General features: G+C 33.4%; 1 protein-coding gene across 2 annotated transcripts; it reads left to right on the top strand.

The window, feature by feature from the left end:
* The first annotated feature begins 6,935 nt into the window (after positions 1–6,935).
* Positions 6,936–11,421, top strand: LOC115955826 (mitogen-activated protein kinase 19-like). 2 transcript variants are annotated; one of them, XM_031074185.1, is made up of 10 exons: positions 6,936–7,214; positions 7,318–7,720; positions 7,955–8,082; positions 8,192–8,251; positions 9,038–9,187; positions 9,282–9,437; positions 9,576–9,787; positions 9,894–9,995; positions 10,311–10,474; positions 10,795–11,421. In XM_031074185.1, the coding sequence occupies exons 2-10, from the start codon at positions 7,324–7,326 to the stop codon at positions 11,244–11,246; spliced, it is 1,821 nt and encodes a 606-aa protein (XP_030930045.1). In that variant the 5' UTR covers positions 6,936–7,214; positions 7,318–7,323; the 3' UTR covers positions 11,247–11,421. The 2 variants fall into 2 exon arrangements, with proteins under 2 accessions (XP_030930045.1, XP_030930046.1); XM_031074186.1 differs by having other exon boundaries at positions 6,944–7,214; positions 7,321–7,720.
* Positions 11,422–11,900: the final 479 nt, after the last annotated feature.

Below are 11,900 nucleotides of genomic sequence, written 5' to 3' on the forward strand. Positions count from 1 at the left end.
ATTGGACATGCAATTAATCCTTGTGAGTGATCTTAATTGCATTGCGTGTCTGGATGAGCATTTACTAGTTAAATGTTCATTGTAGTCATTCTTTAATGACTGTTCTTGTATGATCAAGATATGCTTACATGTTTTATAGTGTTTACAAACTTGATCACACTTTACTTGCTCATGTACATACCATTTATTCAACTTGTCATAAGCTTAATGAAAGTTTTGTTTGTGTGCAAGTGTTTTAGGTTACAGGTATATACGTGCAAGTGCTTTACAGCTTCTTGATTAGGTGTGAGTGACTTTTACCACTGTTTCCAAACTCACGTTTAAGTCTAGAGTCTGTTTTAGGGGTTTTGTCACGGAATAGCCAAAGGGAGAGATTGTAAAGTTTTAATTTACAACTATATGTTTTGTTGTCTTTAATTCTGTGCCACATTTGATTGTAATTATGTTCAATCTTTTGTACACTGTATTTAATGTGGGATTTAATTGTAAGGGTTGTGTGTGAGAGAGAGAGAATGTGAAGACTCAAGCAAATTGAAGACTGAAGAGTTTTCGCGGGTAGCTCACGACTAAGCATCTCGTGAAATGATGCATGTGGCCTGCACATGACTGGAATGTGAAGAGTCAAGACAGTATGGAGACAGCTATGTTTTGTGAGTAGCTCGCGGGTAAGGCCTTCTCGCGAGACACTTGCGAAATATTTTATTTTGCCAGATTGTCTTATTTGATAGACACTTTCTGTACCCACAATATATATACCCACATTACCCACAGATGTTGAGGAGTGCTTCAAAGAGAAAACCCTAGCCATAAACCTTGAGAGTTAGATTGTTATACCCACATTTCTCTACACAATTGCTTGTGGATTTTCCTTAACTCCTACCTCTCCATTTCCATACCATTGAGAGGTTGATAGCCCAAACACTTACCACACCCTTTCAGAGTGTTAAGTGAGGTTTTAGTGCTGCTGGGAAGTATTGGAAGAAGCCAGGCTTTGGCGGATGCAATCGGGCGTATTGCGGGATTTAGAGAGCTAGACAAGACATGGTTCTGAGAAGCCTTGTTGGAGTAGGAGCTTGAAGGGCTTAGGTACATCGGTTAGATTTGGCTTGGAGGGTCTCCTGCTAACCCATGTATCCCAACTAATTGTCTAGTGGATCAATTACCGCTTGGAGGGCGGCAGAGAGGTTTTTCGCCGAGTTCTTCGGTTTCCTCTTCGATAACACATCGGCATGTTATCTTGTGTTTGCATTCTTCTTCCCTACTCTTTTACTTTTCATTTTACTACTGTATTATAATGACTATGAGTTAGAGTAGCTTGTTTGTTTATCCGCTCTCATTTACTCTATTCTGCACTTAGTATTAAGTTAGAGTAAAATCAATCGAGCCGTAACTTTAATTTGGGGGTCTAAATAACTCTTGTGTTTTCACACTTTTTTGAGCATTCACAAGTGCTAAGAGTAATCCAGTAAAAGCAACACTTTTCTTATGTTGTGTGTCACCATTGGATAGACACTTTTTTATATTACAATGCTGAATTTTTTGAAAAATAAAAAATAAAAATCTGCCAGCAAGTGTGAGAGAGAGAGAAAGACAAGAGACAGGATACAGAGGATCATGTATGGTTGTTTTAAGGGCAATCTTATAGTGGGTTGTATTTGAAATTGTGATTTACAAATGAGTTTATTTGATTTTGATTGGCCCTTTTTCTATTTGCTCCTGAGAACATGTTGGAAAACCAACATTACAAGAGAAAGAATTAGAATAGTTGATATCTTTAATTCTTTTTGTTCATGGTTATAAAACTTACTGCTGTATTTCAACCTTCCTTTTTTTTTTTTTTTTTTGCTTTTGCTTTTGCTTTTGTAGGGTTACTAGGAACACAACCTAGCAGGTGAGAGAATCAGTGGTTGTATTTACTTTAACTGTGAAACTTATATAATTATTTGTGTTATAGTGTTGGTGTTTGTATTGATCCCCCTCTTTTTGTTGTGTTTTATTTGTGTGTGTGATTTAGATTTGTAGTAGATCGAGTTTGAGAAGAAACTATGGGGTCAAAGATAATAAATTTGGGGTGGATGCCTAGGCTCTTATGCTCAAGGGTGTGAAGGAAGCATACTTATGTTATCAAGGTCACCTTACTTCATAGCTACTTAACCACAAAATTTCTTAATAAATATTTACACTCTTGCTATATATATCTACATCTCATATCTTAAAAATATTTCATTTATAATGAATATATTTCCTTGGTGGAGCTTTATATATAAATATATTTAGTACCATTTAAACACTTTTCATAATATATTTAGTTTTCTTTGCCTTACAAGAAATATTAAATTCTTTATATATGTCATTAGATATCTATTTTTTAAAATAAAAAAAGTATATAAAGTTATAAAGAATTTTACCAACAAAAAAAAAAAAAAAAAAAAACTGTATAATTTTAGGATTTTATCTATACATTCGGCCTTATAAGATAAAATTACAACATAATTTTAGGATTTTCTCTTACCCTGTTCTCAGCACTTTGGTTTACTAATATTTTAAGATTATATTTTCTTTTAATTCAAGGTATTTTTTTTATCTTTAGCTTTTTTCAATTCAAAAGTATTAGCTCTATTAAGAAGCTTGGCTATTCTTGGCTCTATTCAGATTATTGGCTCTATAGCTTTGTATTATAGATATCATTCTTTTGGTTATTTGTTGTGCTTGCTTTTTAGATAAAATAGAAAAAGTTATTTAGTACGCACTAAATCTAGATTATGGGAACTATATTATTATTTTAATTTTTTTTTAATCCATAACTCTTTTGATTGATATAAATTATTAATACACAATGAATCACTGGATGCTATTAAAAGAGAATTGGATGTCAAATTATAGAATAGAAGGGATTGAATCTGTCTTCTGATTTACTGGATTGGCTATCTAATTCAATGATATATAAGTAATTGAAGAAGGTTAATGATTAGGTATTTCATAATATCAATTTGTTTGTTGATTTTTTGCTTTGTGTTGTGGGATTAATGGCAGATAAAGCATAATTGGTGTAGTTTTGCTAAAGGACTTTAAGGTTGAACTAGAAGCATTTTATATATATATATATATATATATATATATATATATATATATAATCTGCATCCATATTTTGGAGGTGGATTTTTGTGTCTTAGATCCTAACTTGATATTGCTAAGATCTTAAAAGCATATTATTTTGTTTGAATATTTATATATGTATATATGTGTATGTTTGAGCGAGTCTTAGTGCTAGAGCTAAAGAAAGTGTATGTAGGAATCTCCATCTTCAATCAAAGGGGAAAGTGTATGGTTCAAATGGAAGCACCAAAACCCCAGGGGAGAATCCAAAGAGAAATTTCCTCAACAAGTTGCAATGTACTACACACGATAATTAAGATGTGAGAAAGTTTCAAGTTATCTACTTAGATAAAGATTCAATATGTGATTCTCTTTTGAAAATCATTTTATTTTTTCTAATTATTTGTTTTGTGTTTTTTTACAAGGTGAAAATGTACCATCAACTTATGTTCAAAATGAAATACCAACTTTCTAATTATTTGTTCATGAGAGTAAATTACAAACATAGATGTTCTAACTTTGTATTAGTTTGAACTACATTACATGTTTGAGTGTTTCAGCTATATAATATTTCTTAATTGCAATTTATGAACGCTATTATACCATGAAAAAAAAAATTATGGGCACTAAATCATTCTATAAGCTTGAACTCACATGTTCATAGCAAAACTACTCAAATAAGAGATAATTTATAAATCCATACATCACACGAGTTAGCGACTAGTTTCTTACTATTTTGGTGCATTGCTGGAGTTTTGTTTTTGGAAGATTATGTCATAATCCGGATTTTCGGCACTCAGTGGCGGAGTCATATTGATTTTCGACTTGTTTAATTTTTTGATTTTTTAAAGTCTGGGCATTCAAAAATATGACTTGGCCCCCTCTCACGAAGTGGAGCTAATGCAAATTGAGTAATGCTATAGTCACAAACTATTTTACATCACAATTTTCTTACCAATAATTATTTAGAAAATGCTTAAGTCACATTAGCAATTTGTAAAAATGTTGTAAAATAGTTTGTCTGTAGCATTACTCATACAAATTATACAATGACGCTTCTCTCTTCTTTTTATTTCTAATACAATTACTCTTCTAAAAGCAAAATAAAAATTAAAGAATATTTATCAACTAAATTAGTTGCTCTCAGCGTATTTGGATTATCTTTTTGTTCATTTTCTGAAAGTGAGTAAATAATAGTTGTATTTATATAATTTTTTTTTTAAATTGTATATAATCAAATAAGTTAAAAGAAAAAAAAAAGGTTTTTACAAAATAACCCGTTCATATTTTTTAATTATTAATTGTTCCTTTTGCATATTTGTTATTTTCTCTTCGACAATAATCATATATTATGTTTTTATTTGGATATTTCTTGAATATGTTCAAACAAAACTAGACAACTTTTATATACTTGTTGAAACTTAGATATATGATAAGAACTTTTGTATATCTGTTGATACTTATTTTCGTGATACATTTTTTACTAGATTAACTTAGTTGAGCCCGACTTCCTTTTGGGCCTAATTCATGTATTATATTATATTTTATTCTTTTAAGCATGACCCAAAGCTCACGTAATAGAAGAGGAATTTGAGGGAGTGTGGTTTGGAGGGTATGAGTAGATTTTTTTAAGTCCTTTTTATGAGCGCAGATCATACATGTTGCAAAGTGGGCTGAGGGCACTTGAAGCACCTAAAGCTCATCAAAATGGTCTGGTACCCAAAATTTTTATGCAATTGGAGGTTTTCTAGCTCCTACTGTATTTGGCTAAACATTTTGGCCAACCCATTTTAGCCCCTAGAGCTTGGTTGACCTTGGTTGCTAGAAACCTCTAAAAATAGCTTCCTAATGAGTTGAAATGGCCGGGGAAGAACACCGAATCAGATTTAGTCAAATAATTTCTCTAATTGTGCTTAAAGCATGCCAATTTATTATACAAACAAGAGCAAACTACACCAAAACATCATTTTAGCATCTTGGTGGTCCAAATCTTTAGCCATTATCCAAAATCTAGTCATTAAGCACACCCAAGACTTAATATAAAACCCCCTTGATCAGTTGAAAAACATAAGTCATATTTTACCCTTAAAGCTGAAACTTTAGAACAAAAGCTCATATAGCCATGAAAGAGCAACACGATTTTGATGCTTAAGAGCAGGGACAGACACATGCTTTGATGTGGGGGGCAATTGCCCCCCCCCCCCCCCAAAAAATTTTTTTTTTTATAAAAAATATTAGTATACTCAGTACTAATTTTACCATTTTTGTTCTATAAAGTTACACTTTGCCCCCCTTTAATAATATCATTAATTATTTTAAGTGACTGTTATTGTCACAAACTTTTCTATAACATTTTTACAAATTGTTGAGGTAGCAAATTCATATTGGTTTGCACTTGACCCACCACTTACACCACTTTTTTACTTACCAATAACTATTCACTACTTTAGCAATTCTAAAAAAAATTGTAGTCCTTGTAAATACCATTAAAAAAATCTATAGATTTAAAATGTAAAAAAAAATATACAAGCCCACAAAAATTAGCACAACAACAAAAATTATCAATGGTAAATATTAAGTCCAATCAACCAATTTTATCCAAAACAAACAACTTGGCCGTTTAAAAATTTTTTAAATAAAATCATTTTGTTCTTACCCAGTACCCAGTAGCACCATCAAAGTCACTCACACCAAAAAAAAAAAAAAAAAAACTCTCAGGTGGCTAAGTAGCAGTAGAGTCAGAGGTCAGAGCCATTGCACATAGCCAACAACAGAACCGTCTTCCTAACTCCAAGTCCTAGTTCTGTCCCTGCTCAAGAGTGAAAATAGTGGTATCAACGAGTCTTCTCTCTCTCCCTCATCGCCTCTCTCAAATCCTCTTCCTGCTTTATGTGCAAAACAGTTTCAGACCTAGTGTATTATGCATATTTTCCATCTCATAATATTGGAATTTTGGGTTTAAATCTCTCCATTTAATCACACTTTAAACAACCCAAAGGGAGTTATGGGCATGTTCTACCATTTTGGCCTTTGTCACAAAAATCTCCTCGACAGTATTTATATACAAAATATTCTTGGAAATTATGAAATATTTGAGATGTTAAGTGGGGCTTTGTTTTGACACAAATGCAATGAAAGTATGGGGTTTATAGTGGCACACTTAAAAGTATAAGATTTAATTTGTCGCAAGAATAAAACTATAGGGGTTTTATTGGGGTTTATATATATATATATATATATAACATTTTAATTACATATATATATGCAATAATGCATATGTGTTTTGAGTTTATCTAAATTAGTTTTATTTATTTATTTATTAATATATTAACCGATTAATCAATACCACAATTCACCTCAACTAGAAAAATCTTTTAATTAGTCAAGTCAATAAGAGATCATGAGTTCAAACCTTGCTTATATTATAAACCAATTTATGGTTTTTTTTTTTTTTTGGATAGAACCAATTTATGTTTTGGACTAGAGGATAAAGAATAATAATCATAGAGCATACATTATAGGTTAAAATTCTATTATGTTTTATATATAACTATATATAACATAATCTCTCAAATTATATCAAAACTTTATAGTATTATTATTTTTTAAACATTAGTTGACTCACTCACCAAAATGGCATTGACAAAGAGATTGACACCAAACCAATTTAGGCAAAGAAGGAAGATATTTACGAAAGCAGCCACCAGTACCGCCAGCAGTATATTTGTATTTTTTTTTTTTAATTTTTTATTATTTGAAATTGAAATCTAGAAATAAATGAATTTAAAAGTGGATAAGGAAAGAAGGACAATATATAAAGCACGCGGCCATTCCTTATTTTTTATATAATTTAGAAAAGAGTGTAAAAATAAATCCCCAAATAATAGCGAGGGCGAGGGTTTGGAAATTGGAATTAGAGAGAGTTGGATGAGAATGAATATTATGTGAGAAGGTAGATTCTCTCGTTGGTGCGGGGCAAATGCTGCGGTTAGCTATCTGTTTCTTCTCCTCAATACCCTAACTCACAACTCTCCTTCATATTCATTCAGATAACTATCCCTATACCTAAACCTCATCAATTCAATTCAATTCAATATATATGCACCCAAACAAACAAGGTTTCTTTTTTTCTCCATTCTTTTTTAGGGTTCTGATCTGTTTATTTTTAATTAATATTTGAGGTTGCTTAATTTGACTGACAAAATCTTTTTCATTTGTCAGCAGCACATGGATTTTTTCACCGATTATGGCGATGCAAATAGATATAAAATTCTTGAAGTGATAGGGAAGGGAAGCTATGGAGTTGTTTGTGCAGCAACGGACACACACACTGGGGAAAAAGTAGCAATAAAGAAAATACATGATGTTTTTGAGCATATATCTGATTCCATACGGATCCTGCGTGAAGTCAAGTTGCTCAGGCTTTTACGGCATCCTGATATTGTTGAAATTAAGCGCATCATGTTGCCACCATCAAAAAGGGAGTTCAAAGACATTTACGTTGTTTTTGAGCTAATGGCGTCTGATCTTCACCAAGTCATTAAAGCTAATGATGACTTGACCCATGAACATCATCAGTTTTTTCTTTATCAGATGCTGCGTGCGTTGAAATATATGCATACAGGTCATTTTCTTTCATGTGTGTCACCTTGTTTTTGCAAATTGCTTTTTTTTTTTTTTCTTTCATTATAATACTTGTGGCAGTAATTTGCTATCTTTTTTAGTAGCAGAATCTCATCTTCATTTTCATCTGTCATGCATAAACTTTTTTTTTTTTTTTTCCTTTTTTGTTTCTATAATACAACTCTTGAATTGATTGTGGGGCATTGACATGATTTGATAAGTTGATTGGTTGCAGCAAATGTGTATCATCGAGATCTTAAGCCGAAGAATATATTGGCAAACGCAAATTGCAAACTCAAAGTTTGTGACTTTGGACTAGCAAGAGTTGCATTTAGTGACATGCCAACATCAATATTTTGGACAGTAAGTTGTTTCCTTAACTCCTTTAAATGGGTTTTACAGTGTTCTGACATAATTAATATTTTGTGTGAGTGAATCATCATCTTTTATGGTTTTTCTTTATTCCCTGCAGGATTATGTTGCTACAAGATGGTATAGGGCTCCAGAATTGTGCGGATCATTCTTTGCTAAGGTAAATGACTTGCCTTTGATTTTCAGCTAATCCTTATTCTGATCAAATGACAACATTGTAGGAGCATGGTCCATGGCTTCATCTTTTAAATTTTTTTCATTTATATTGGTAAACTACACATGCACCTGGTCGGTCTTGGACCCACCTCACCCTCCTACCCATTATTATGGGTGACCTATTATGGGACATTGGCATCATTAAGTTCATTCGTTGACATCTGTATTTTCTGCTTAGCATTATTTAGTAAAGCATTTTACATAGGCATCTTAGAATAGTTTTTAGGTTGTTAGAAGCGATTTGTTTCACACTAATAACTATGCACCTATTTTATTGCGAAACAGTTATATTAGAGACTTAAATATGTGGTTATATGTTGGATTTTTCATTGAAAACCATCTGAGAAATTAATTTTCTTTTGATGTTATGGCCTTATGGCATGAAGTTTAGATATATGCAACATAGTGTATTGGTTCTTTTTCTTTATCCCATCCTGTTCAATGTCTGTAGGCAGTTAATCCTCTACTCACAACAAAATAGGTATGACATATTGAGCATTTTGCATTTTTGGAATGTGTCCTGAGCACTTGTAGTAAGCAGTAATGCCTAGATTATAATAATTCTTGTTCAGGGGGGACTTTTGAACTGTCATGGAAGTTGAAATATCTGTCATTCAGGTAATTGTGTCAGGTTATGTCTGTTTCTCTGAAGCAGTTCAATTGCATTGTCAACTTTCATAAGTTTGTCACAATAATTTGTTATCTTACTCCTTTTAACACTTTTTTGCAGTATACCCCCGCAATTGATATATGGAGTATTGGATGCATTTTTGCCGAGGTACTGACAGGGAAGCCATTATTTCCTGGTAAAAGTATTATTCATCAGTTAGATTTGATCACTGATCTTCTTGGGACGCCTTCCCCAGAAACTGTTTCAGCAGTAATATACCACTCTCTCTTCTCCTTCAAGTTATGGTATTGGACCACTGGTTGTCTAAGCTCTTGATATAATAATGTGTATTGAATGAATGCAGGTTCGAAATGAGAGGGCACGAAAATATTTGACAGAATTGAGGAAAAAACCTCCTGTGCTCTTTGAACAGAAATTTCCAAATGCAGATCCTCGAGCACTCCGCCTGCTGCAAAGATTATTAGCATTTGATCCAAAGGATCGGCCAACCGCTGAAGAGGTCTGTATTCTTCATATATTCTTGTTATTTGAATCTTATCTCTGAGATTCACTTTGCCAGCAGATCTATAGAGCCTCTTAATGATTTTATCCCCAAAATATAATTCTGTCTGTAACCTTTCACACTTTTCCCCCTCAGGCACTGGCTGATCCTTACTTTAAGGGACTTTCCAAAGTTGAGAGAGAACCGTCTGCTCAGCCTATCTCAAAGTTGGAGTTTGAGTTTGAGAGGCGAAGGGTGACAAAGGAGGACATTAGAGAACTAATATACCGAGAGATACTAGAATACCATCCTCAGCTGCTTAAAGACTACATGAATGGAAATGAAGGCACAAATTTCCTATATCCTAGGTTTTTAAATTCTTCTTACTAAAGAACTTTTGCATGCCCCCTTTCCCCCCTCTAAATAAATATTGCTTTATACTTTTTGATGACTTATTGCATCTCTTTACTGCAGTGGTATAGGCCAGTTCAGAAAGCAGTTTGCATATCTTGAGGCAAATGGTGGTAAAAGTTCCCCGGTTATTCCTTTAGAGAGGAAGCATGTCTCTCTCCCGCGGTAAGATTATCTGATAGTTTAAATTACATCTAATTTCAGTATATGCATGTGTATTTTTAGGCTCCACACTTCATGGGGATTTATGTGTGTGGAACTCACATGTCTAATTATCTATTTCCTTGTGTATGTTGTGCCCCCACAAATGTTACAGTATGGTGTGGAAAGCGTAAATGCGAACAAGTGTATTTATTTAGTTAATAAGGAAAGGGTATAAATGTTAAATTATTTTACTGCTAGAGAGCATAATCTTATTCCAAAAGCTTCTCTTTTTCTGTAGTGTGTGCTGATAAGTGTGGTTACCTCATTCGTTTGCAGGTCCACTGTTCACTCAAATGTAATTCCTCCTAACACACAGCAAAACTTGACCTCATATGAGCATCGGAAAATTATGGAGCAGGCTTCAACAAATTTTAGGGCAATGGATTCGTGTTCTGGAAATCCATCTAAGGTTTCCCGGCCTCCGCCTAGGGTTCCAACATGTATGTAATCTCTATTTTTGTTCATCTCTGCCTCCTTTCTTTGTCAAGCAGCAGATTTCCTATGGGAAAATTTTAGTTGGAGATGGCGTCTCGTGTACATACCATATGTCAGTTTGCTAGCTCAAAGCCTTGAGTTCATTAGTTTCTCATTATTAAATATAGGGATTGTCAGATGAATCTGGAATTACACCTATTATGTCATGAACATTTGAATTTCGTTCTAATAATTATTTAGGCAATTTTCAAATTGTTATTAGATTCTCAGATTCTTATGTTATTGTGCATTTATTATTTTTTGGTTTTGGCTTTGCTTTGCACAGCGAAACCAGGGAGAGTTGTGGGACCAATTCTACCTTTTGAGGATTTCAGAAACATCAAAGATGACAATGGTTCAAGGTTATTTGATAGAAATGCAGTTAGCACTCCTCAGGCAGTCACTCCACAATGGTTCTTCAAGACTTGCACCATGAATCAAGAGAAATCTGGGTTGGAGACACACAGGGAATTGTCACAAGCCAAACCTCAAATCCAATCCCAACAATGCAATGTACCAGAAAAACGAGCCTCAAGCATGGCCATGGATGTTAACACCAACTTATATTACCAACCACAAGCCAAGGCAGATCAGTTAAATAATGATCGAATTACTATCGATGCAAAACTGCTGCAGGCACAGTCACAGTCACAGTTACAGTTTGGTGCAGCTGGTGCTGCAGCTGTAGCTGTTGCTGTTCACAGGAATGCAGGAGCTGTACAGTATGGTCTGTCTTAAGTGGTGGGGTTTTGTGGATCCGCTAACAATCTATGCTAGCTGGTCTCGTTTGAAAGAGAGGTTTCTAGGTTTTATTAACTTTTTTTCTTCTCTCTTTTCCCGATTATGTACATGTTCTAATAATTTAACTATTGAAATTAGTATAAAAAGCAATTTGTTTCGTAACACTTTGATACAAGCTGATCTTGGTGCGCAGTTTAGGCTCAGTGTTCTGGTTGTCATTTCTTCAATTGAATCGGTCCCAACAACAGTAAGTCTACAGACAGCAGTTAAAAGATGCCAAGCTGTCAAAGGTGTTGTTAAAATTAATAATTTTTACAACCTTATAAAATTGTTTTATTGTGAAAAACGCTGTGATTTTAGAAGCTTAAATCCAAGCATATATTGCAATTAAAGAGGCTGATAAAATGGATTTTCCAAATTTTACACGTACCAAACTCAGGCCGGTTTGGTAATGTATTTAAATAATACATTTTCAGTTTTTAAATAACATTATATATATTTTTATATATTTTTTTATTCACATGTATTTCAAAAAAATACAAATGTTACTCAAAACTTCTTTACGAAACGGGCCCTCAATCATTGAAATGAAGCCTCATTCTCTCTCTCTCTCTCTCTACATGTTTGTCAACCGGGCCACGAACTTGGGTC

Source organism: Quercus lobata, chromosome 8 (genome assembly GCF_001633185.2).
Source record: "Quercus lobata isolate SW786 chromosome 8, ValleyOak3.0 Primary Assembly, whole genome shotgun sequence".
NCBI lineage: Eukaryota > Viridiplantae > Streptophyta > Magnoliopsida > Fagales > Fagaceae > Quercus > Quercus lobata.

Excerpts from the sequence above, each read along its gene's own strand:
- LOC115955826 (XM_031074185.1), top strand. The coding sequence starts at position 7,324 with ATGGATTTTTTCACCGATTATGGCGATGCAAATAGATATAAAATTCTT. Across the intron at positions 7,721-7,954 it reads GTTGAAATATATGCATACAG|CAAATGTGTATCATCGAGAT; the intron begins GTCATTTTCTTT and ends GATTGGTTGCAG. Across the intron at positions 8,083-8,191 it reads CAACATCAATATTTTGGACA|GATTATGTTGCTACAAGATG; the intron begins GTAAGTTGTTTC and ends TATTCCCTGCAG.